At 37.0% G+C, this 26,430-nt stretch overlaps 2 protein-coding genes and 1 long non-coding RNA gene across 3 annotated transcripts; 2 read left to right on the top strand and 1 right to left on the bottom strand.

The window, feature by feature from the left end:
• The first annotated feature begins 1,329 nt into the window (after nt 1–1,329).
• Nucleotides 1,330–1,876, top strand: LOC149676500 (uncharacterized). The gene is made up of 3 exons (XR_016366764.1): nt 1,330–1,524; nt 1,580–1,646; nt 1,734–1,876. It is a non-coding gene; the product is annotated as an uncharacterized LOC149676500 (long non-coding RNA).
• Nucleotides 1,877–15,241: 13,365 nt separating this feature from the next.
• Nucleotides 15,242–15,892, top strand: LOC149676499 (BEN domain-containing protein 5-like). The gene is made up of 3 exons (XM_089838763.1): nt 15,242–15,265; nt 15,416–15,638; nt 15,708–15,892. The coding sequence occupies exons 1-3, from the start codon at nt 15,242–15,244 to the stop codon at nt 15,812–15,814; spliced, it is 354 nt and encodes a 117-aa protein (XP_089694889.1). The 3' UTR covers nt 15,815–15,892.
• Nucleotides 15,893–16,428: 536 nt separating this feature from the next.
• On the bottom strand, nt 16,429–21,745 carry LOC149676498 (uncharacterized). The gene is made up of 8 exons (XM_089838762.1): nt 21,614–21,745; nt 19,401–21,337; nt 18,640–19,358; nt 18,397–18,588; nt 17,922–18,296; nt 17,671–17,868; nt 17,008–17,624; nt 16,429–16,959 (listed from the first exon to the last, which is right to left on the bottom strand). The coding sequence occupies exons 1-8, from the start codon at nt 21,743–21,745 to the stop codon at nt 16,429–16,431; spliced, it is 4,701 nt and encodes a 1,566-aa protein (XP_089694888.1).
• Nucleotides 21,746–26,430: the final 4,685 nt, after the last annotated feature.

The raw sequence follows: 26,430 nt of genomic DNA, 5'->3' as shown, positions 1-26,430 counted from the left end.
GAGAAGCGATATATGCGTATTTGATGAAACATTTGACTGAAAGACGAGGTATTAAATGGTACCTTGTGGTTAATGTCCAGTTTAGTCGACAATTAGTTAATTCAAGTCTTCGAGTTTCCCTTCTTTCGAGGTTATACAAATACAACTTTAAGCGAGGATGAGATTTATGAACAAATAGAGAGAAGTGTTCAGAAAATTATGAACTCTTTGGAGCAATTTCAGAAAGGTGGTAGCAACTGGGTTTTGAACAAAATTCTGTTTTTACAAGACCAGCGTCATATTTCAAGCTACCACCGTTTTTGAAATCGAAAAAAGCGTTGATAAATATTTGAAATAAGGATGAGAGATGTTTCGAATACTCTATTCTAGCTAAATTACACGATGAAAGAGTTAGTAACTATGCGAGATACTTGAATATTAAAAGTCCATTCAAAGTGTCACCGAGTGAGCTAATTTCCTTCGAAAAGCGTAACAATTTAAGTATCAATATTTTCGGATTCGAAAAGTTTGTCTACCCTTTGTTCATCAGTGAATACGAATGTGAAGAACGGCGTCAAATAGACCTGTTGCTAATTTCTAAAGGAAGAAAGAAACATTTCTGTCTTATTAAAAGTTTATCGAGACTTCTTTCTAATTTAACTAAAAAGAAAGCCACGACTTTTTATTGTCGGAGATGTCTACACAGATTTTCCAAACAAACATTAAGGGATAAACACAAACACATTGACGACTGTAAAAAACACGCGCCGACATTAATAGAAATGCCGGAAGAACAAGAATTTACTTTCAAGAATTATGAAATGAGGGAAAAAATACCGAGATACGTTGTTCCCGATTTCGAATCTATTCTATCTCCGATTGCAGGCCCCGAACAAGATAACAAAGTTTCGCACACGCATAAAATTAATAAACATATCACTTGCGGTTTTGCATACATCGTTATAAATAGCGATGGTACAACATCAAAACCGTTTGTTTACAGGTACATTTTTTAATTTCCAATAACTTTTAACCGGTTCTAATTGAAGCCCCCTTTAAACAGAGGATTGGACGCTGTTAGTGTTTTTCTCAAACGAATGCTAATAGAGGCTGACATTAATAGTTACATGCTCTCTATAAATATTCCACTAATTATGACGGATAAACAGGAGAAAGAGTTTCATTTTTCAAGTCACTGTAGGTTTTGTAAGAAGAATTTCGCCGATGATGATGATGACCGACCAGTACGTGATCATTGTCATTTAACTGGTCAGTTTCGTGGAGCGGCGCATTCGTCGTGTAATTTGAAAATCAAACCCCCTAAATATCTACCATGTATTTTCCATAATCTCTCCAAGTAATAGTTTGAATATGAAATTCTAAAATAGGATTAAAAACATAACACTATTTTTTCAGCTATGATTTACATTTAATTCTTCAAAAGGCTGGATCTTTCAAAAATGAAAAACTGTCCTGCATCCCCTCAAACACGGAACGTTACATTTCGTTTACGTTTAGTAATATCCGATTTATTGACTCATTTAGGTAAGATATTTCATTATTTTACTCCGGTAAAAGTGATTATAGTAATTGTTTTTAGATTTCTAAACACTTCATTATCCAATCTCGTGATGAATTTGGGTAAAGAAGGGGCGGAAAAATTTAAGGTTCTTAATAACCTATTTGAATAGGACAAAGCGAAATTGCTATTAAAAAAATTACCGTATCCATATGAAAATGTAACTTCCTTGAAGGTTTTCGATGAGACAGCGCTTCCGGATAAAGAAGCGTTTTTCAGTACTCTATCGGATAAAAGTATTGATGAAGAGGATTATGAACACGTGAAATTAATTTGGAATACATTCCAATTGAAAAATATGGGTAATAGCTTTTTATTTCTAACAAGAAAATCTAAAGGCTGAAGTTTTTAAAGGATTCATTTAAATATCTAGGTCGATACGTGCTTACCGACTGTGTTCAATTATGTGATGTTTTTAACGAGTTTAGAGACAAATGTTTTCAATTTTACAACCTCGATGTTCTACATTCGTTCACACGTAAGGTGTTGTTAATGTAGTTCTTAAATACTAGAAAGTAATATTTTCAACAGTACCAGGTTACGCCTGGCAAGCGATGCTTTTCCAAACTGGGGTGAAACTAGAGTTATTATTAGACATCGACCAGTATCTCTTCCTAGAATCGGAAATCCGTGGAGGAGTTTCTATGATAACGCACCGATACGCCGCTGCCAATAACCCGCTTATTCCCCAAACATATGTTAATGATAAACCAACGAGTTACATTCTCTATCTGGATTGTAATAACCTGTGAGTTACTTGTCGATTTTTAAAAATAATTACAAGGGGTTAATGTTAGTCTATCATTTCAGATATGGAACAAGTTTAAGCGATTATTTACCAATTGATGGTTTTAAGTGGGTCCCCGAATCGGAATTAAATAGTTTAATGACAAAAATCCCCAAAATACCTGATGATAATAATCTAGGATACATCATCGAATGCGACCTTCTTTACCCCCCGGAAATTCATGCTTTTACATCGGATTTCCCTTTGGCTCCTGAAAGGTTGAGCGTTCAGGTTTCCCAACTTTCACCATATTGTCTTGATGTGTTAGCAGAATTTAACATACCTCCTAAAGAATCAAACCCAAAATTAATTCCCAACCAAATGTCTAAAACGAAGTATGTTCTCCATTATAGAAATCTAAAACATACTTACAACAAGGTATGGTCTTAACAAAAAATACATAGGGTGTTAGAATTCAGACAAGAGCGTTGGCTTAGACCGTTTATTGAATTCAATACCGAACAGCGGAAGCTAGCGCCCGACGAATTTACACAATCATTGTTCAATCTAATTGTCAATTCGTTATTTGGTAAATCAATGGAAAATTTAAGGAAAAGAATAGTATTTCATTTAGCTCACACGAAAAAAAAACATTGTTAAAGAAAGTTAGCCAACCCTCGTTTAAAAGTGTGGCGGTATTTAACAAAGATTTAGTGGGTGTTTCCATGCGCCCCAAAAAATTACTTTAAATAGACCAATTTACATAGGGTTTTCTGTTCTTGAATTATCAAAACATCTCATGTTCGATTTTTACTTCAATTTCTTAAAACAAGTATATAATGATCGTGTGAAATTGTTATTCACCGACACTGATTCATTCTGTATTGAAGTTGAAACAGAAAACGTGTATAAAGATTTAGATTGACACGGTGATAAATTTGACTTTAGCAATTATCCTAAGAACCATTTTCTCCACAATGAGGTCAATAAAAAGGCGTTGGGGAAGTTCAAAGATGAAACTTCAGGGAAGCCCATTCACGAATACGTAGGGCTACGTAGTAAAATTTATAGTCTTTTGTTGAGTGGAACGGAAGAAAAAAAAACGTTGAAAGGGATTGTAAAACTGTTGTGAAAAACAAAATAAGACACGAGGACTATAAAAATTGTCTTTTCAAAAGGAAACGTACGTCGGAGACCATGTATCGATTCCAGTCTGAGAATCATGAACTTTATACCTTGAAAGTTCAGAAAGCCGCGTTATCGTGTTATGATGATAAACGGTATATTTTTGAAGATGGTGTTACTTCATTACCTTACGGGAATAAGGATATAGCGGAAAAATAACCCTATTTTGTAATGTGTGATAATAAAAAAATATTACTAAGATGTCTATTATTCCTAGTTGCGTTATTTTCCTATAAATAACAAGTGTATGAATAAACCATACTCATTCAGAATTTGGATCCATGATGTTACGTAAGAGAATTATAATAGTCCCGTCTAAGGTTTCGCGGAAACTTCTATCAGGTAGGAGGGTAGTTAGACGGGGGAAAAGGTTTTGGAATGTGAATAAACATTTGAGAAAGACAGTAAAGAGCGTGAATAGACCAAGAAAGGTGAAAGTTTAGGCAGCGATTTTTTTAGGTTGTGAAAAGGATACGAGATGAAAAAGCGTAGAGCAGAGGAGACACGAAACAAGGATTGGGGGAAAATTCGAAGCATTTATTATAATAGTAAAAGCCCGGGGTCCTACGCCAGTGTCGCTGCTCTCTTTAGGGAAGCGAGGAAGTTTGGTTATCGGGTACGAGATGTTAAAGAATTTCTCAAACAACAAAATGTTTATACTCTACACAGACCAGCTAGAATTAATTATTTGAGACCGCGAGTTATTTCATTTGGTATTGATCAAATTTGGGGTTTGGATTTAATTGATATGCAAAGCTTATAAAGGTATAATAAAGGGGTCAGATATATTTTAGCTTGCGTGGATTATTTTTCAAAATGGGGTTCGCTAGTTCCGATTAAAAATAAGAGGGTGGAGACGGTGATTCAAGCTTTTAAACATATCCTATTAAAAAGCAATCGACACAAACCTAAATTAGTTACTAGTGATAGAGGTTCGGAATTCGGTCCTCGTTTCCAGATATATTTAAAAAGTAAGTGTATAAAATATTATACAACGTTTTCGGAAATGAAATCGTCCATATGCGAAGGGTGAGACTTTTTTTTAAATGGAAGGAAGCGTCTAACTTGGGTTTTTTTATATAGATTTATACAAACTATGAAACATCGAATTTACCAGTATATGACAGCGAATAACACGTTTAACTACAATAATTTATTACCGAATTTAGTAAAGGCTTATAACGACAGTTTCCATAGAACAATCGGAGTGAATCCTAATGAAGTCAACAGCGAAAACTCGGCAGAAGTTTGGTATAGAATGTTTGGTAAAATCGATTTCAGTCCCCCTTTAGATTCGGAAGATATATACGTGGGAAACATTATTAGAATTTCCAAACAAACAAACGTGTTTAATAAAAAATTCAAGCCAAGATGGAGTGATGAACTATTTAGAGTGCTTGAGGTTTTGAATACGCAACCGAGGACCTATAAGATTGAAGATCTGAATTCTCGGTTGATCGAGGGCACTTTCCTTCAACCGGAAATGCAAATCGTGGGGAAAGATTTGAATGATTGCGTTTTCCGTATTAAAAAAATTTTAAATCGCGTAAAAAATCCGATGGTACTAAAGAACATTACGTTAAATGGTATTCGTATGACGAATCCTTCAACTCGTGGATTAGCGAAATCGATTTAATAAAGAAAAAGTTATAATCATGTATAAATATCGGACACGGAACATCATTCCATCCATTGTTAAAAATGAACTCGTGCTATCTGAAGTTTCGTCATCCTAGCAACTACGCTATTTACGGACCCAGTTTATCAGGTTACGTCAATTTCATTGTTTTTATAATTAATACGATAGCTATTAACTTGAGAACTTTATTTCAGGTAAAAACACGTTCGTTGTTAAATTACTTCGTAATCACAAGTTTTGCATAACTCCGAAAATACAGAGAATAATTTATATGTACGGTTCGTATCAAACCGAGTTTGAAAAGTTACTAACGGAACTTCCAATTTTGGAATTTGTTAAGGGAATCCCCGATGATCTTGAAAATTTACTAGACTGTAATGTAAATAACTTGATTATTATCGATGACCTTCTAAACGAATTGAAAGACAATAAAACTGTCGGAAGTTTATTCATTATAAATGCGCACCATAAAAACGCCAGCTGCATATTATTAAGTCAAAATATGTACAAGACAGGTTGTGTATGGATTTTATTTGTATATATTTTTTTACCGTACTTTGAATATGTCTAATTTTTTAAAGGTTCCGTAATGAGAGATATCAGCCTGAACACGCATTATTTAATTTTGAAGCGAATGATGCGTGATAAGAATCAGATTGCTACGCTTTCGAGACAAGTCTTTCCCAAAAAACCAAATAAATTATTGTTAGCGTACGAGGATACGACTAGTTTATCGCCGTACGCGTATCTAATTCTGGATCTCAGGGTGGATTGCCCCGACGATTTGAGGTTAAGAGGACACGGAATTTTGGAAGATCTACCGATGATATTTTATAAATAGCTATATTTAACAATTAATTTCATCATTATGTCGAGCACTTCGAGGAGATTTAGTAGTCTAAACGGTCTTCCTCTAAGAGGGTAGATTGTGTAAACGATCCGCAACTTAAATTCATATGCCAACTATCAAGCAACTTAAAAAAGGAGATGTTATCATAGATAATAAAACAAGGAGAAAATTAGTCAAGTTCAGGAATTTGATACGTAAACTAGCTGATAAAAATATTTCGTTCAAAAGAAAGAAGTCTCTTCTGAAATTGAAACAACACGGCGGTTTTTCCCATTAACTTCGACGCTTCTACCGAGCATTATCAGTGGCATTTCAACATTACTCGGACAATGAATACTCTTCAAAAATTAATTCTCGTCCCATATGATCAAATTCGATCAAATCAAGATCTAATTAACAATGAAATGACGGGAAATGTTCGCGGTAATTCGAACAAAAGGTCTTACATCGAGAGAAAAAACTCGACGGTATCAAGAATTGCTTCAAAAGTATCAGTTTTCTAAAAAACACATTGTTCCGAAAACGGTTAGCGTTAGCAATCTACCATCAACCCCACCGAATATACAATCGTCACCTATAATTATTCATTCTAACCCTTCCACCTATACACCTCCTCCAACTCCTCCTCCTCCCCTTCAAACCAAAACATTTCAAACTAACGCAGTTCAAACCCCCGCAGCTTCGACTTTTACTCCCACTAACGCAAAACCAATCGTAAAAAAATCACGAAAATATAAAGTCTCGGGTAAATTGAATAGAAATACCGGTCAAGAACCGATTATAACTAGAATCCAGACGGAGTTATTGGAAAAGAAGAAGAAACCCCCGACTATGGTTAATAAGAAAACAGGAAAAAAGTTGTAATATCTTCACCTCCAATTTTAATTGATTGGGACGATGAAGATTTTTAAAAATAAAATGTTGTAAAAAAAGAGACTATTTATTGCTTTTTAATATTTAATTTATTTCAATATTCAATTTATTTTATATATATATATATATATTTTTTTTAATTTTTAATTCAACGATTATATATATATATATATATATATACTTTTAATTTTAATTTTTTTGTTACATTCCGCTGCTGCTGCTCTGACTCTCGAAAAAGTCTTTAAAAATTAAAGCCCTGGACCGTTCGTGGGGCAGAATGAACGTCTCCAACTTCCTCACCTAGTGGAGAAATAAAGGAAACATGGAATAATGATGTAATTAAGCGGGGGTGAGAGAGAGAGAAAAAACATACCTGCACGAAGCTTTTTTCGCCCCCTATTTTTCGCACGAGACGGTCCAGATTTGGGTGATACGACACGGAGACATCTATGGACGATATCTCCGGTCTGAGATCAAACCGGATGACGAATCCGATGTGTATGGATCGCACCAAAACCTTAAACAAATGAATAAAAACGTTGTCGTGATATTTAATTTTTAATATCAAAATGAATCAATTTGTTAAATTCTTACCTCCAAATCTCTGAAGGTAAATTCTGGGAGCTCATCTCGTCCAGGTATTTTGCCTAGGACGGCCGTGTATCGCAAGATCGCTTTACTTCTTCACCGACAGCAACCCCAGTAGCACAAGCCTTCCGCATAACAGTCGGTTAAAGGTCGAATAGTCGGTTTACGGTCCAGTCAGCTGTACTATGCTTATTTCGATAGTTTTCCGACTCATGAAGCCGACTACTTCTTTTAGTTGGCAATGCCGACATCTATCTGACAGTTGGAACAGAGATGGTTTAAAGTAGGCTTGCGTACCGTCTAGAAAACTTCAACTTATTTTTTGCCAATTGATTACCGACTCTCTCGCGCTAGTCGGTATTGTGACGTTTAAGAAGAGTAAAATTAAAAGCAAAGTTATGCTTAGGCCGTTTAGTAACCGACATTTATCCGGCTGTTGGAACTGTGGTGGTTTGAAGTAGGCTTGCCTACCGTCCTAAACATGTAACCCACTTTTGCCAATTGATTACCAACTCCTTCCCGCTAGTCGGTATGGTCACGTTATAAAAGAGTAAAATGAAAAACGAAGTTGTTGTATAGGCCTTCTTTTTCCGTGGGACGGTTTTTTTGACTTTTACTATTCCGCAGTTTATGAATAGCCTTTGCTTTTTTACCTAGCTTCTCATCTGCTGGGAACCACACCCCTATAAAATGAAACCAAAACTTAAACGTTTATGTATACCTTCAGTTTCTTTGTTTGAATATAAAAGAAGCAAGTGTTTTGGGGCGCTTAGAAATCAAAAACCTTATATATTAAAGATTTTTGGTTGTGAAAATAATACTGAATTCCAAAATAGATCTCAATTTGTTTTAGTTACAGAATTTTTTTGCGGTTTCAAACTTTTTAAGAGAAAAATGTGTGAAATAATACCCTTTAGAATTGTATGTTTTTCTTTTTCATTAAAAAAAATCTGTAAGTGTATATCAGGGTTGCCACAGTACCTGGATATCCTGGAAAAGTTAGGGAATTTAAAAATGGGCCAAAAGGTCAGGGAAAAGTCGGGAAATTTTAAAAATTTTAGCAAATTCTGGGAACTTGATTTTAGTGGGTAGTAAAAGTATTTATTGAAAGAGTAATGAAAGTTTCTCCTTATCCTCTCTTAACACAGAAAACTCCATGAGCAATGCTTCAAAATGTCTAGAATTGTTTTTATAAATAAATGCCTTCAAAAAAGCTCTTAAGACTGTTATTTATAGTTAAAATGATTCTTATTCATTTTGGTGCAACAAATACATTGGAAAACTTAATGTAGAGAGTTATATAATTATAAGCACTTAAAACGTGCTGTAAAAATTTACCCTACCGCCCTAAAAGGTCTGGGAAAACTGAGAAAAAGTTCAGGGAAAACCTGGAAAAGTCCGGGAATTTTGTTCTGAAAATTCCGTAGCAACCCTGTATATTTTTCATTAAGATTTTTTTAATTTAAGAGATAGTAACTGGCCACATCGAAGATATTAACAATGAATATTAATAAATGCTTTAATTGATGTAAATATTATACTCGCCCTGAAAAATTTTACTTTCGGTTAAAACCAATTAGCTAGGCAGCTAATATTTCCATTCGACTAGTCGTGTAATATCGAATACATTGTTTAATATTTGAAATTGTTATAATTGATGCTCAACCTGTATGTTACTTGAAATATTCAAAGTACAAATTCTAAAGTGATTTTCATTGAAAATGTATTAAAGAAATTTCAATACTTGGTATCAGTATCCTTTACTATAAGCGAATGAAGCCTCGAGTTAAGGCTTGATAGTCGCAAAACCGTCGGGCCTCGAGTTAAAGTTTGATCGTCGCAAAAGCGTCGGACCTCTTGCTGACAGGCGGTTAAGTCGACTCTCAAACGTGTTGGATGAGGGTCCTATTTCATTCGTGTCGTAACAGTCGGTAAACCAGTGGGCCGTCGTCCCAACGGGCGGACATTTCGATTCTCAAACCCTTACTCTACCAGCCCTTTACCGACGATTTACCGTTCCTATACTAAAAAGCCGCGAAATCGTCGGATTGAGCGCGGCTTTAGGTAGGCATAATGACGCCGACCTATAGTCGGCCAACAGTCGTTTTATAGTCGCCTCGTAACAGTCTGAAAACCGGCGGGCCGTCGTCCCGCCGGGCGGACATTTCGACTCTCAAACCCTTACTCTACCAGCCCTTTACCGACGATTTACCGTTCCTATACTAAAAAGCCGCGAAATCGTCGGATTGAGCGCGGATTTAGGTAGGCATAATGACGCCGACATATAGTCGGCCAACAGTCGTTTTATAGTAGCCTCAAAACAGTAGGAAAACCGGCGGGCCATCGTCCCTCCAGGCGGACATTTCGACTTTCAAACCATTACTCTCCCGACTTATTAGTGACTTTTTACCAACTCGTCGGTAACACACAAAGCCGACCATGTTGGCCCTACGTCGGCAGTGCTACTGGGGAATAAGACCCACAGACATTTTCTATTCTCAAATGTGGTTGATTCTCCGAAATTTTCTGTTTCATAAATGCTGCTTTATCTCTGAAAATAGTATTCGATAATGATGGTTCTAGAAGGAAGGACCGATACTTTTATACACTATCACCGGAACGAATAAATTAGTATAGTATAATACATTTACAATCTGGAAGAATTCAAACTCACCTACGACAATACCTATAATCCTTATTGATGTATTTTAGTTACGACGGAAGGCGGTAACTTTTTATCACTAGATAATCCCACCTCGAACTAGTTTCGTATGTGGGTCAAATAGGATATTTAAAAATGCCATAAACCCATAATCGGTGTTTTCTACGATAAATCACGTAGGACTTATTTTCGTAAAATATCCGATATACATTAAAAACCGAGGAAATGACTATCCACTATTAATTCACCCGCAACGATTAATCCGATACCTATAATCCTTATTGAAGTATTTTAGTTACGATGGAAAGCGGTAACTTATCACTAGCTAATCCCACCTCGAACTAGTTTCGTATGTGGGTCAAATAGGATATTTAGTTTCTATGGTAGATCATGTAGGACTTGTCTTCATAAAATATCTGATATACATTAAAAACCGAAGAAATAACTATCCATTATTAATTCACCTGCAACGATTAATCCGAAAACACGTCCTCGCATGTAGTTTTGACGTTTATTAAAATGAAAAAAGTTCGTTTCGACAATATATCCGTAATATATTATATTTAACGTGAAAATAGAATAAACTATTTCTTATACAATGTCGTAAGATTTAAGCATCTTATTTCCGTCATGAATTCGAAATTGGGTCCGATTTAAAAAAAAAGTTTGAGAGTCCAGGAAATCGGAACTAAAATCACATAAGAGGAAAGGTTGCGGTTAGAAGCTTTCATTCTTCTTCAATTAGTCAACGCGTGTACAACGCTAAAAATGGCTCAAGAATCACTATTTTGGTAATTGGATGTTTTTCATTTTACCGAATATTCTGTTATATTTATATAGCTTTATATAGTGTTAATGATTTGCTTCCAATTACTGCCCGGATCTTATACAATGTTGTAAGATTTAAGCAGCTTATTTCCACCGCGAATTCGAAGTTGGGTCCGATTTTTTTTAAAAAAAAAAGTTTGAGAGTCCAGTAAATCGAAAATAAAATCACATAAGAGGAAAGGTTACGGTTAGAAGCTTTCAGTCTTCTACAATTATTCAACGCGCGAACAACGCTAAAAATGGCTCAAGACTCTAATTTGGTAATTGGATGTTTTTTCATTTTACCGAAAAACCTGTTATATTTATATAGCTTTTTATAGTGTTAATGATTTGACGTTCAATTACAGCCCCGATTTTTACAACATGGACGTAGCCGATCCCGTGTTTTATGACAATAAAAGTGGCTTTGACATATTGTTTAAAGCGCCATTAGGATCGGTATTGGTTTTGGTTGTACTAGCTGCGATACAGTTTGCTAGGTCATCCATAGTTTCCGTTATTTTCGCTTGAGGTGGAATGTATACGATTATTCCAATTATAAGATCTCCGGAGTTTTTATACTTTATTTTCGCCCAGATGGATTCTAGTTCTGAATATAATATATTAATATGGTTAAATAGAACATATTAATATAGTTAAATAGAGTATATGAATATAATTAAATTATGATAACGGTTAAAAGTAGGCACGTTGAAGTAATCAGTGAATCGTTTCCTCACTGTGAAACCCTCAGCTTTGGCATAGCCACCCACTCCAACTTAAGGTATCATGTTGTCCCGAGGCAATTCGTAATTTTCGAATTGGTCCCCATTACGTTGATGCTGTAATTGGTATTCATCTCTGAGAAAGTTGTGCAAGCAGAAGCACACTACAATTACCAAATCCACAATCGCAGGTTTGACATTTATAGGTGTGAAAAAAATTCTGAACGTCGAACTCATGATACCAAAAGCATTTTCAGAAACTCTTCGTGCTTTGCACAGTTGGTAATTAAACTTCCTTTTTTGAGCGTCTTCCAAAGCTTGCTGTTTGCAGAATGGTTTCATAATATGTTCGTCTAATCTGAAGGCCTCGTCACATAGTATGACATATGGCAACAATATATCTGATTGTGGCAATATTTGGGGTGGTGGGAAAATAAATTCATTTTTAACCAATCGACCAATTGCTGATTTATTGAAGATTCCGGCATCCCCTCTTTGCCATAAGAACCAATGTCAACGATGACAAACTTGTAGTTCGCATCCACCATTGCAAGAAGAACTATTGAAAAGTACCCTTTGTAGTTATAATAAAGAGATCCGGTTTGGTCTGGTGCCACAATCCAAACATGTTTTCCATCCATTGCGGCAACAGCATTAGGAAAACTCCATCGCATCCAGAATTCCTCTGCTTTTTTTCCCAGTCAATCTATTCAGGGGCAGGTAAAAATCTAGGAAGTAAAGCATCTTTGAGTGCATTGAGAACTTGGGGAACAATCACACTTATTGTCGGCAAAGATATGCGATGTGAAAATTGTAATGAATGATAAGATTCCCCAGTAGCAAGATACCTGTAAAAATAAATCAATGAGAGCAAATTAAAATTTCACAAAGATAATACTATATTCTAAACAAATGTGTTCACCAATTGTACAAAAGTATATTTATGGTTTCAGGTGCACAGTGCAAAGGGCGATGGAAAAAAAACGTGATCATTTCAAGAAACAAAGGAAGCAGGAAAAAATGCTACAACTGGATCTGCAGCTACCAAGAAAAGGGCTGTGTACTGGGAAAGACTTCGATTTTTCGATACTGTGGAGGATGAAAGAAACACGTTTTCCAATGGAAACACGCAAAATAATGGAGAGCCGCAATTGGATGGTGGCATTAACATTGATGATGACATCATCGCTGATGAGAACGTTAACACTGATGAGAACGTGAACGCTGATAGGCACGGCAACGCCGATGAGATCGTCGACACTGAAGATGATTCAATTTCTGCTTCTTCGAGAAATACCCCACTTGTAGAACCTCACAGTTTTTTAAGACCCCATACAAGTTTCAAGAAGCCTGCGTCTAAAAGGACAAAATACCAAGGAGACCACGTTTTGCAGAATCTAATAAATTCAAGAACTGAGGACCGACAGCATTTAACCAAGAAGTTATATCAGTATCTCAGAGAGAAGGTATAAGATGCCTTTGTATTCGCGCGTTATAGTCCCAGTCCCCCTTTCAAAATACAAGGGGGGACGTAAAAGGAGGCGCTGGGCTATTTCGTCTCTCCTCAGTTGGAAAATATGACTAATTTTCGTCACTCGCGTCGTCGCGCTGACGTGAGTTTTCAAGAACCAATGAGATGCTGGTTGTAATTTAGAGACGGGGATTGACTCCGGACCTACGTTTGGACTGAAGATAACGATGGAAATCTGGCGAATTTATACCTTCTCTCTGAGATACTAGATATAACTTCTTGATTTAAACAAATGTCTGGACAAATTAGTTCAGCCTGAAGAAATTCAATCCTGACCTTGTCAGTGAAGCCAAAAGAAAAATATTTAATATAGTAATGGATTTAGAAGGTTTCAACCGTAGGCTTCAAATGTTTCATGAAAGTAGTTCAACGTTTGAAGATGACAGCATGACATCGTCACTCAGTTCATGTGGGAGTGAGTGCAATTATGAATGTCCTCCTGATTCTGCAAACGGAGACAATGCTATCAACGAGGCCTTTGCATTTGTCCTCGGGAACAAAGACGCTTAAAATTTTTACGATATTTGTTGTATTTTTATATGGAATTTTTATTTCCATTCTAGTTCAATAACACTTATTCTACCTCTACGCAGTTCATTTTTATTTCAACGCTACTAAATAATAAATATTTTTATTCATAGCTTTCAGACTAGGAGAATTCACACCATTTACAAATCCTCCTAGTCTGAAAGCTATGCATTTCATCACATAAATAGGTATCTACCTTAAGGTTAAACCTAGTTTTTCTGCTGGTGTGATGGGTGTTGCAACTCGATTACATATATTTGTTTCCAGTTTATTTTCAATAAGATGTAGCAGAAAGGCAAACTGGTCTGGGTTAAATCTAAAATATTCTTTAAATTTCACACTGTCAGAGAGCAAATGGTTGTTAATCAAAATAGTGTAAGCTCCTTCTTCTCGTCGACGTAAAAACATTTTTCTTGTTGCCCTGCGTTTCCTTTTAATGACTCTATTTACTATATAGTCTTCCTCCTCTTCAGCATCATCCAGATATTTTTTGATTAGAATATAAGGCAGTATTTGTTTGCCTTTATGCAGCATGTTTTTGTTGTAAATCATCCGCTGGTCGATGCGCAGGAGCTGCTTGGCATTGGTGGTTCAAGGATCTTCTGACGACGTGCTTAACCTAAGCACATTCTCGGTGGCGTAGTCTCTTTTAGACTAACTTTCATCTTCTGACGTTGAACTCGGCGTGATTGGCACTTTGGGTGCTTTCTTAATACCAGCAACCGTAATTATAAAGAAACCTAATATTTTATGTGAAATTTACTTCTTCAAAGAGAAGCTTTGTTTTATATGAAATTTACTTCTTTAAAGAAAAGCTTTGTTTTATGTGAAATTCACTTCTTTAAAGAAAAGCTTTGTTTTATGTGAAATTTACTTCTTTAATAAAACTTAATATTTTATGTGAAATTTACTTCTTTAAAAAAACTTAATATTTTAGGTGAAATTTACTTCTTCAAAAAAAAAATAAATGTTTTATGTGAAGTTTACTGTTTTAAGGTAATTAAATGAACTGATTATTGTATTGAAATTAATTAAATGAACTGATTATTGTATTGAAATAATAGAGGTTTCCTATCTTTCTTTAAATCACACACACACACAGACAGAAAGACACACAGACACACACGATCGTTACAGAACCTCTCCGTGACATACGTCACTCGGAGAGGTAAAAAGTGGATTGAAACCATTTTGCTTGTGCCATATATTTAGTGTTAAGTTTTCAAGTGTGGGTGTGTGTGCTTTTTTGGGAGGCTTTTGTATCATTCTCAGTTTCTCACAAATTCATATTGAAATGTCAGAATGTACATAGTGTTATAAGGTGTAAATGAATTGAACTGTTTTGCACAATCCTAAGGGTTCCAAATAAATCTAACTGGGAGTTTCATTATGATATATTAATTTTTCTTGTTGCATGATATTAGCATTTTATTTTCATTTAATATTTTCATTTCTTTCAGCTTCTGCTCCGGATATTTCGGACAAATTTAAGGGGAAAGCCTTTCTAGATGAAGTAGATGAAATGGTTAGAAAGCTCTTAGTAATTATCTATCTTTTCAATCAGAAATATGGATAATGAGCTTAGCAAATATGTAATTGAATCTAGTGAAAGTAGATGAATTTCCTCTCTGTAAGCGAAAATAAGAATGAATTTAAGCTAGTAAATGTTAATAATTAATTGGTAAAAGTTGCAGTCTAGTTATTCAACCGACATAACAATAGTTAATGAGTTATGTTTTCAGGTTTATCTAGGAAACAATGTGTCCATTTGCAAAGAAAAATGGGAGCAGTGCCTTATTGCCCAAAATGAATCAATTTTTTCCAAGAACTTGGCTGTTGCTTTGTGGGGGAGTGGAACTCTAATTAATAGAAGCTTGACAGGAACATCGTCAAATAGGTTCAAAAAACCTAAGGCGTTAGAAGCGAGGCCACCTCTTACTCCACAAAAGGTTTCGGCTATTAAGAGTAAGTTAAATAAAATGAAAGCTTAAAAAGTTTGTATCAATCATACAATAGTAACTGATATTATTGCAGGTAGTGTTCGCTACTACGCCAAGAAAAAGGGGAAAGATCAGTCTGCCCAGGAGATGGCGGCTAAGGCAGTGAACCACGCCCTGACCCAAAAAATTTCCGATTTGTGAAAAAAAATTATTGCCGTGCCAAATTGAAAAAACCAAAAAAAAAAATTCCTTTTTAAAATAAAATATTTCAAATGTGAAGGTTTTATTAGTATTGTGGAGCCTGTGGTAATTCGTTTGTTCGCCATATTATTAATTAATTTCATATGTTCTGTGTGAGCCTATGGGTCGGTAATTGGTCAGTCTTATGGGCCGGTAATTGGTCAGTCTTATGGGTCGGTAATTGGTCAGTCTTATGGGTCGGTAATTGGTCAGTCTTATGGGTCGGTAATTGGTCAGTCTTATGGGTCGGTAATTGGTCAGTCTTATGAATCGGTAATTGGTCAGTCTTATGGGTCGGTAATTGGTCAGTCTTATGGGTCGGTAATTGGTCAGTCTTATGGGTCGGTAATCGGTCAGTCTTATGGGTCGGTAATCGGTCAGTCTTATGGGTCGGTAATTGGTCAGTCTTATGGGTCGGTAATCGGTCAGTCTTATGGGTCGGTAATCGATCAGTCTTATGGGTCGGTAATTGGTCAGTCTTATGGGTCGGTAATTAGTCAGTCTTATGGGTCGGTAATTGGTCATTCTAATGGGTCGGTAATTGGTCATTCTAATGGGTCGGTAATTGGTCAATCTTATCGGACTATTGGTTTCCTATTGGCTCCCAATTGGTTTCTGAACTGCATTTTCCCAATTGGTTTCCAATCGTTTTTTCCACTAGGGTCGGCAATTACTAGAGGATATTGCTTTCTTGTTACGTAGATGTTCTTCTGTCCTGAACGTCTAGTGAAACTTCTGACAATCTTTTCAATGGGCGTCCATGATTCATTAATATTCTCGGCTGCCATTAATCCTTGCGCCTGCGCTCTAGTCTCTTTTCCAGTCTTTTCATCATTAAATTCAATCCAAACTCGAACAGGAACTTGCTCACCTTTTTGATTTTGGACATACTGTATTTTTCTTAGCCTACCAGTTGCACCATTTACCAAACCATCGGCAGTGTTCAAATTGTTGGTGATCATGTACCTGATACCAACCATTAGAGCTAATTCTCTTGGTAAACCGCTGGTTTCTTGGGTTTTTAAGGTTTTGACGGCTTCTAGAATTCTTGTTTTGATTTCATTGCTAGCGTCACCCGTAGCCGAGTCAAATGCGACAGAGCATATCTTTTCAGCATTCCGTGAACATAACTTTCATTCATTGAACGCATTTACTTCATCATTTATTGCAAACAAATGAAGGGCTTCCAGAGGTAAAGGCCTTGAAATAGATGTTTCCAGGCTTCTAAACAAGTCAACGTCGGCGGGTGTCATCTCTCCCATGGACATTCGACTTAAAGCCATATCGAATATTATGTCATCTTTCTGTCTCATAATTTCATCAAGCTCATACAACTTAAATTCCTCCCACAGTGGACTTCCAATTAGGGCCGCATAGGGGTTGTTCTTTTCTGTGTAATTATCCCCAACAGGGGGTAACGGGTTGAAGTCTCCCACGAAAACAACTGAAATACCACCAAAATGCTTTGGAGATCCGATTTGTTGGGCTCTTACATTAATATAATTGAAGATTTTTACTCCACACATAGATATTTCATCTATTATCAGAAGTTTCAGGCCTAAAAGTGAACATCTTTTTCTGTTCAAAGTGTCGTTGTCCAAAGGATTCATCTTGCCAGAAGGCCCAGAAAATTGATTTGTAGGCAAGTTAAAGGCAGAGTGAAGAGTGACACCATCAATATTAAAAGCCGCTTTCCCGGTGAATGCCGTACTTAGAACAGATAATCGTGATGGATCGGCACCGGGTTTATTCTTTTCATGCCTGGATACGGCTTCAAAAAATGGATTGAATCAAGAGACTTTTCCCAACACCAGCACCGCCTGTTATCGGAATCCTCAGAGGTTCTTCTTGAGATGTTTTGAAATGATTAAGTACGTAGTAGAAAATTTCTCGCTGCTTTAAATTTAGTTTTCGAAGCATGCTGTAATATTCTTCATTGTTGACAAGAGTAATTGTTGGAGTGAAGTCGGCAGTGCTTCTCTGTTGAATATCAGAAGTTATGTCACAAACGGCTTCTTGAAGAGAGTTGACAAAAATTGCGGGTCATCCAATGTAAAACTTCTGTCACGCTCGTTTTGATGTTCAATCATAGGTTGAATATTTTGAACGTCATTTGAGTGTTGGTTTTCTCTTACTTCTTGAATCATTTGGTCCAGATCCAGATAATCAACTTCACTTATAAATTCCCTTCTAGCTTCAGATATTTCCTGCTTATGGGCTTCATAAATTTCTTCAACGTTAGCTTCTAGCAATTCGGTTTCCTCACAACGCCAAGGTAAAAATAGAATCATTTCCACTCGACAGTAATTTTTGAGATCTTTCACCATACTGTACTTTTTGAATCTGATTACTTTGGCCTGCATCCTTTTCCTGACGTATCCTGAAGAATCTTTCAGCTCAAGAGACGTTTCCACAGAAGTCGTTTCAATTTCTTGGTCCTCATCTTCGTTCAAATTTTGGGTTCTATTGCGTTTGGATCAAGAAAACTCATACCATGATTCAAAAGCAGCTAATCTGAGATTTTCCAGTTCATCAGGTCTCACAATGTAGTGCTCGATGATTCCATCGGAAAAAAACGTTAGTACTATCATCAGGCAATAATTCCAATTCAGATGGTCTTTTAAAAATGTGTACCCTTTCTTCAGGGGGTGAAGTTTTTATGAAAATATGAGCACGACTGCTCCGGCAAATTGGAATGGAAAGTAGTATGTACCAGCATTCTAGGGCACTAATTTCTTCACAATTAATAAACTTATTAGCAAAAACTTTTAATCTCTCTTTTATACCACTGCCTTTATTTTTCGCTTCCTTGATTGCCTCCCTCAAGAGCTGTGACATCCCCTTTTGGGCTTTGCCGATGTAGGAAACTATATACATGAGACAGGCGTATGGGTCTAGGACGTATTGAAGATCCATATTAGCGTTCCATAACTCCAAAATCTTCTTGTTGTAATGATTTATTGTTACTTCCTGCGGTGACTTTTTCAGAAGGACAGTGTTCCATCTAATTGGATAAGTTATAGCTGCAATATATTGCTCTTCCGTTATGTTCAGCGTTTCCAAAAATTCTTCAAATGTTTCCGATGCAGTTTCGACTTTCAATTTCTCGATAGCATTTTGCACCAATTTGCTTAAGGCTTCAACCTCTTCAACGTTTTCGTTTTCATCACGCTTAGAAGGGTCGTAAATAAGGGTTCTTCCGATTGGCGGAAAAGGTATGCCAAAACGACACGATGACTGTCCACTATCGTTCTTCTTACGACAGGTTTTAGAATGCTTGTGAGTTTGCAGCTTGAACAAGTTGTTCCATTTTTCACTTCCATCCCCTTTCGAGCAGGTAATGTTGGAATCAATGAATATGATAACCTCTTCTAGATTGGAGTTATCGCTTCTCAATTGTGGGACGTATTTATTCCATAGTAGAATATGGGCGTGTGGTGATCCCCTCATTTGGAACTCTATTCTAATGTAGTAATCATCAATGATTCCAATCGGTGACTCTTTGCTTCGCAGAAACTTGAAAAATTCTCTCAAACGATAATCAAACTATCGGCTGCAGGTGACAGGGTCCTCGTTGATAAATGCCAAGGTTTTTACATATTCTTTCGCAGTTTCCCGAGGGTGCCCGGCAATGACGCACAAGGACTCCAAAAGCTCTTCCCATTTCGTCTCAGCGGCACTCAGAGTGAGGAACCACGTAGGATTACCAAGTTGGCGAACCATAGCCAGAAGGTCTTTCTCACGCTGTTGTAAATAGCCAGGGGAAGATCTGACGCTTTCCAAAACTTTGTAACCATCATCGTGTTTCACCAAAGAATCCAAACTTCCTGGCGCTGTTAATGCTCCTGCTGTGTATGCTAGGCCAGCTTTGGACTTGGTTTTTCTCATGCAAATATTAGTAGCGCTCCGTAGTTTTGACGATACTAATTTAACATAGGAATAAAATATTTTTGGAATACTAGAGGCACAACGCCTATCGCTGCATCTGAACTTCCATTTGATATGCTGTGTGTACGTTGCCTTAGCTGGGAGCTTCAAAGCTTGCCCAGCGTAAATACTCGGGAAAGATAGGTATTTGGAGTCCTCATCATAAAGAATTGATTGTGGTGTCTGCCCTTCTCCAGGAGCATAAGCAATACTTTCAATTTGGGGCGTAATTAGATCTTCAGATGAAAGCAAAAGGGTATCACTGTTGCCATTGTTCAATGCTGTTTCTTCATCAATTTCGTCCCATTCCTGGTCACTGTCAGGTGCTTGTTTAGGTTCTACAGCAGAATTACTTGGGTGATCTGTACCAACAGGGGGCGTGTGCTCCACTTCAGTTGGCATATCTTCCTCATTCGATACGAAATTATTTAGTTGATCTGTACTAACAGGGGGCGTGTGCTCTACTTCAGTTGGCATATCTTCCTCATTCGATACGAAATTTACACTATTAGATTCGCTGAATTCCAAAGCCACTTCATCTGGAACTGTAACTTCATGTTTCAAATACAAAGGAGTTGTTATTAGAATCTTTAAAGCATCAAGTATTTTTCTGGGACGAACTGTTTCAAACATATAGTGGTGTTGATATTCCTTCTTCCTCATGAGTTTAATTTGAATAACTTGAGTGTCAGTGGGGCCTCTGGGCAGAATTGAAACAGAAGAGTCGATTGAAACTGGTACATTTACGACATTACCGCGAATGCCTCTTTGCTGATCAACTCCTAGTTTTCTTATTTGCATAAACGGTAATTGCGGAGAAATCATTCTACATTCAAGTTCTGTAAGATCTTTCAACTCCATGGGCAAATCAGGATAAAAATAGCCGTTTTCTCTAGAGAGTGGTGGTACTTTATTTCTAGAAACGTAGCTGTGGCAAGAACCACACAACAAAATATGTGACGGAAGCACTCTCTCGTGTACTCCTTCAACTGACAAGTATTTCACCGACTCTGTTTTTTTAACAGAAGTACGGAAAAATAGTCCATAACAGCATTCGCATTTATAATCTGGACCATATGATATATTTTGCAGATAGGCGTTTTCGAAATATTGTGAGTGTTGTCTCCTAATCTGCCTTGTAGCGTTGTCCCTCTGCATTTCGGCTTCTCTATAGTTGGGATCTTGACGCCTGACAATTCTTGACAGATTATCTCTCTGGTTTTCGGCTTCACAGTACACAGGATTTTCACGCCTAATTTGCCTTGTAGAATTATCTGTCTGGATTTCCGCCTTAGCATAATCCATATTTCCTCTTCTTTTCTTCCTGGAAAGATTATCCATTTCTAACTCAGATTGAGCATAATTTGAATCTATGCGCTTTTGTCTCCGTTTCAAAAGATAAGTTGACGGTTCCTGCTGAGTTAAAGAACTCTGACTAGTTGATGGTTCCTGCTGAGTTAAAGAACTCTGTCTAGTTGATGGTTCCTGCTGAGTTAAAGAACTCTGACTAGTTGATGGTTCCTGCTGAGTTAAAGAACTCCGACTAGTTGATGGGTCCTGCAGAGTTAAAGAACTTTGACTAGTTGATGGGTCCTGCAGAGTTAAAGAACTCTGACTAGTTGATGGGTCCTGCAGAGTCAAAGAACTCTGCCTAGTTGATGGGTCCTGCAGAGTCAAAGAACTCTGCCTAGTTGATGGGTCCTGCAGAGTCAAAGAACTCTGACTAGTTGATGGGTTCTGAAGAGTCAAAGAACTCTGACTAGTTGATGGGTTCTGAAGAGTTAAAGAACTCTGACTGGTAGAAGGGCCCTGACTAGGAGGAGATTCTAACACCAACTGCCTCTCTCGCTTCTTTTTGGCCGCATATCTCTCTAGTCTTCGAGCTTTTTCTCTTTCTCTGTATTCTGGATTCAAACGTAGCCTTCTCATCTTTTCCGCTGATGTTTCTTTCACATTAGATGCCATTTCTGAACTCTCGTATTTGTATAACAGCCGAGTTAAACGGCACAAAGTCAATTTTGATTTCAGACCGTTGAAAATGTCCTAACTTAGTTCATGACTTGTTAGATATCCTGAAAACAATCTTAGGTTACGCGTAAATAGGCCTAACAAATAATAATATAAGACAAAACTACACGTTCAAAGAAATACTTACTTGAAATTAATTCTGAAAATAAACTATAATTAGTGGTAAATTAATAGGCCTAATAAAAAAGGAGAACTATGGTAACAAATTTCAAAACAAATACTTATTTCGAACAATAAGTTTTCAATTGGCATTCACAAAAAGCAGAAGAAATCTTCCAAAGCCGTTAAACGCAGAGCTCGCAAGAGAACAAAGGAAAGGATGTTCAAAGCAGTGATGCCAGGTGGGAAAAATGAAATTTCCCTTTCTAACCCTTAAAATTTACCTTTTTGGACCAAAATTTCCCTAGTTCAGGGCTGCCAGATTCCGCGCCTAGAACCAAAAGTTTCACAAGTGCCACCGTGCGGAGAAAACGCGAAGCTTGATCTAGGGGAAACCTGTAGCATCAGCGGCAGTGTATTTGACGTTTAAACTTATAATTCAGTGCCAAATGAAAATTAGTACCACAATTTTCAGAAGAGAATATTTTCAAAAATGGTAAGTGTTGAAAACCTAATTACCCTAATATTAACCAGATTAGTTATGTAAACTCTTAAGCCTTGGTCATAACATGAGTATAAAAATTGGTAATACTGTTTTTGTTTTGTTTAATACCTGTTGCTCTCTCTCTCTTGTCAAAATTGCTACGAGTATTACACATATTTTCCAAAAGATCCTACTGAAAAAATTCGAAAAGCTCTTCAGTCAAACTTTAAAGGAAATGAATTCACACAGTATGGAATTACAAACGAAAAAAAACACTTGTTGCTTTAAAAAAGTCTAATTTAAAAGTACCGAAGATTGGTTTTGAAGTCAACCCTTCTTATCCATTCTTGGGGTGTTCCCCTGACGGTCTAGTCAACGATAATTTGGTCGAAATGAAGTGTCCAGTCATTGGTGAAAAAGGAAACTTAGAAACAGTCCTCAAGAAAATTCCTTACGTAATCAAGAAGGACGGAACATTTTCTTTGAAACCCTAACAAATGTATTATGGGCAAGTGCAACTTAGTTTGGCCCTTTTAGGACTTCAAAGTTGTCATTTTGTAATTTATTCTAAACTGGAAGATGATTGTTTAGTTATTGATGTGCCTAAAGACCAAACATTTATTAACAATCTTTTACCAAGATTACAAATTACTTATTTTAATTACTACATTCCAAATTATTTGAAATGGAATAAAAAGGACGGAATGTAATGGCGCAAATGAGGCTGAAGTAATATTTTTAAGTTCCTTAAAATGTGATAGATATTTACAGATTTATTAAATAAAATTGTTTAACAAAATTTCAGGAGTCTTGGGTGCATAATTTATTTGCATTTTTTTTTCACGGGTTTAAACAACCTTGGGAACTGCGTAAGAGTTAATTTAAAATGATTTGAAGTCTGAACTTTACTTATTCCAAACAAAGCTGATAGAGCGGTGTTATGTTTGTATAAAAAACCAATTCACCTATTTTACACCTACTACGCTCTAATCTACGCTGATAAGAAATAGTATAAATACCCTTAGTATAGAGTCGATATGGGCAGTTGATATCTATGTAACCGGACTTAGAAGTTATGTAACGTGAACATTGTAAATACCATTAAACTTCATATTGTACAGTAGTTGATGTAACTTAATAGTATAAGTCTAATACACAACAAGCGGTGAATGAAATGCCAAGTTTTACGAATTTTGCAGTCTATTTATGACATCTCATGTTGCCCTCTATTGATTATCTCTCAACAACTATCGTTAAATATATTACTTAAATAATATATTTTTTTAATTATAATAATCATGTTAGCTAATTATAATTATTTAACTTTAAATGAGTGTGTTTCATAGATTTAAATTATATTGCTAAATTAAAAAATTGGGGCGTGCCACCGTAAAGCCAGACAGCTCTCTCTCTCTCTCGTCTCCCGCTAAAGCCACGCAGAAAGGGGCGGGCGCCGGGAGGTGTGTGGGGGGGTCCATATCCTTCTACCTCTCTCTTTTCTTCACTATAATTTAACTCGCTTTTTATTACAAGCAAGCCTGGCTTCGTGGTAGCGCGCGCGGGCACCTTCACTGGCGTCTCGTATGGATCAGGACGTCGCAAGTTCGCTTCCCGGCACCGACAGAAAAGTAATTTCATTTGAAATTAAATACGTTACGCCACCTACGGGTGAATTTCGAGTCGAAAATTCGCGGGAAATTTGAAATTAAAAAGTTTATTTATGACGAAACTTATTATGCGGTTACACCAAATCCAGCCAGCCGTTCAGCCAACAGAGGTCGGAACAATACTTTCGGTGCTCTAAAGAGCGCAAAAGTAAAAACTACTTTACGAAGTAAAATTGTTGACAAAAGCTAAAAACTATAAATATGTATGGGTGAGTGGTGGTAAAATATTTATTAGAAAAATTGATAATGCTTCAGTGATTAAAATAGAAACATTGGAAGACTTAAAACAGTTGTAAAAAAATGTGAAGCAAAATTAATAGCATGCAACAACCTTATAAAAATGTTTAAAGAACTAAGTAAATTTTCAACCCTGAACATAAGAAAACTAGAAGATAAAGTATGTCAAAAGAATCTTAAAATAAATGTATTTAACTTAAATATCCGTAGCGTTAGGAAACACTTCGATGAGCTGATTGCATTTTTATAATCGCTGGACTGTTTACCTCTCCGAGTGACGTATGTCACGTGAGAGGTATTACACCGGCCGTGTCTGTCTGTGTGTGTGTCTGTGTGTCTGTCTGTCAGACCCCACGTGACCGCGTTCGCAGTTTGCGTATCGGAGCAAACGTGTTCCCAATTTCCGGACTGCATTGACAGTTCACGGAAATTTGGGTTTGTCTCCTCTGGCTATTCTTCTTGAGTTCCAACACCACCAGCTTTGGTTTTCGTCCACTCCACATGGACACTAGTCTGTACTTGCTTGCTTCCAAGCACCACCAACTTCTGTTCTTCGTCAATTTCACCTTGACTCCAGCTTCTATGCACCACCATCTTCTGTTCTTCGTCAATTCCACATTGACACCAGCTTCTATGCACCACCATCTTCAGGTCTTTTGTCCATTCCACGTGGACGCCGGTCAGTACATTCTGTCTTCTTTTCCACCGTCATCGTTTGGTTTCAAGATATACGCGGCGAGCGGCTAGGGTTACGAGAAACGTCTAGCCTCCCAATGGCAGGGCTTCCACCATCGGTTCACGCGAATGCGTTTTTATCTATTATTTGGTTTTAAGATATACGCGGCGATCAGCAAGGGTTACGAGAAACGTCTAGCCTCCCAATGGCAGGGCTTCCACCAAAGGTTCACGCGAATGCGTTTTTATCTATTATTATAATGGAAACGGATCGTATATATACCCCAAAATTTGAAGAAAGCGGGCAAGAAGGGTACCCTTCAGTTTAAACGTCAATATTAGCAAAGTGTCGAAAGATATTATGAACAACTTTATTTTAAACGATTTAACTATTTTTAAAGTTATTTACTGGCGATTAAAATAATTAAAAATAATTATATTTATTTAAATATTAAAGATAAACCCAAGTACCGAAGTCGTTAAATCATTGCCTCCTATATCTATTTAGGCCCGTTTATTGCGTTATATTTCCTACAATGCCTCCTCTATCTATCATGGCCCGTGCATTGCGATATATTTCATTCATTGCCTGCTATATCTATCAAGGCCCGTGCATTTCAAAACAACAACCAAAATGAGAAGCTCCTCTCAAAACCATAATAATTTCTTTTTCTCTACTAGTGGCGGTAGAGAGGGGTGTAGACTGTGTATCCCTTCCTCTGGGCGCGCTCTTGCGAGAGGATATACTGTACGCGCCCAGTAGGGGGATGACACTGAGCTAAGAGATAGAAGGGTATGACGTTAGCATACGTAGTACTGCCATTGATGAGGGAACTATTTATCGCGTATGTGATTCGATTTAGTAACCTTGCCCCAAATGGTCTGATGTAGGCAGGGAAAAGGGAGTTGAGATGGATTGGAAATGATGATGGGCGACCTGCGGCACCGTATCTCTCCCAATGTACCTCGCGCACGCCCCTACCCTTCGGTAGGCGATTGCTAAGTGCTGCCGCGTAGCGCCATTTTATTTGTATGAGAACTAGCTTCTATTTTTAAGATAGAGGGAGCGCCCTTTATAATTTTGTCCAGTACGACCCTACCTAACCGCTGAGGATGCTGGGAGGACTACGGTGCCGTAGGTGGGGGTAAACAGGCAACGCTATAGGTATGGGGGTTTCCACTCCATTCCTCTCTCCTTCAAGATGGAAAACCCATACGCCGATTCGCGATGCAAGTGACAGTGTTGCCAAGCTATGCATTTTCAAAACCACAAGATAGTGAAAAATTGCTTGTCCACTTAAGGTAAATACAATTAGTCTTTGTCAACTGTTACCGTTTTCCTACCCCCATATATGGAAATTATTCTATGAATAATGTTTAACTGTTTTTTCATACGCCCCCCCCCTTAGTTTGAAAGAGACCTTTTTTACAAGCTGGTGTTAAAAAAATTCAACGGCGCA

This window comes from Phalangium opilio, unplaced genomic scaffold, assembly GCF_054372755.1.
Source record: "Phalangium opilio isolate 3A_F unplaced genomic scaffold, DU_Popi_V2 ptg000046l_1, whole genome shotgun sequence".
Taxonomy (NCBI): Eukaryota; Metazoa; Arthropoda; class Arachnida; order Opiliones; family Phalangiidae; genus Phalangium; species Phalangium opilio.
This window is presented reverse-complemented; position numbering and strand designations above follow the sequence as displayed.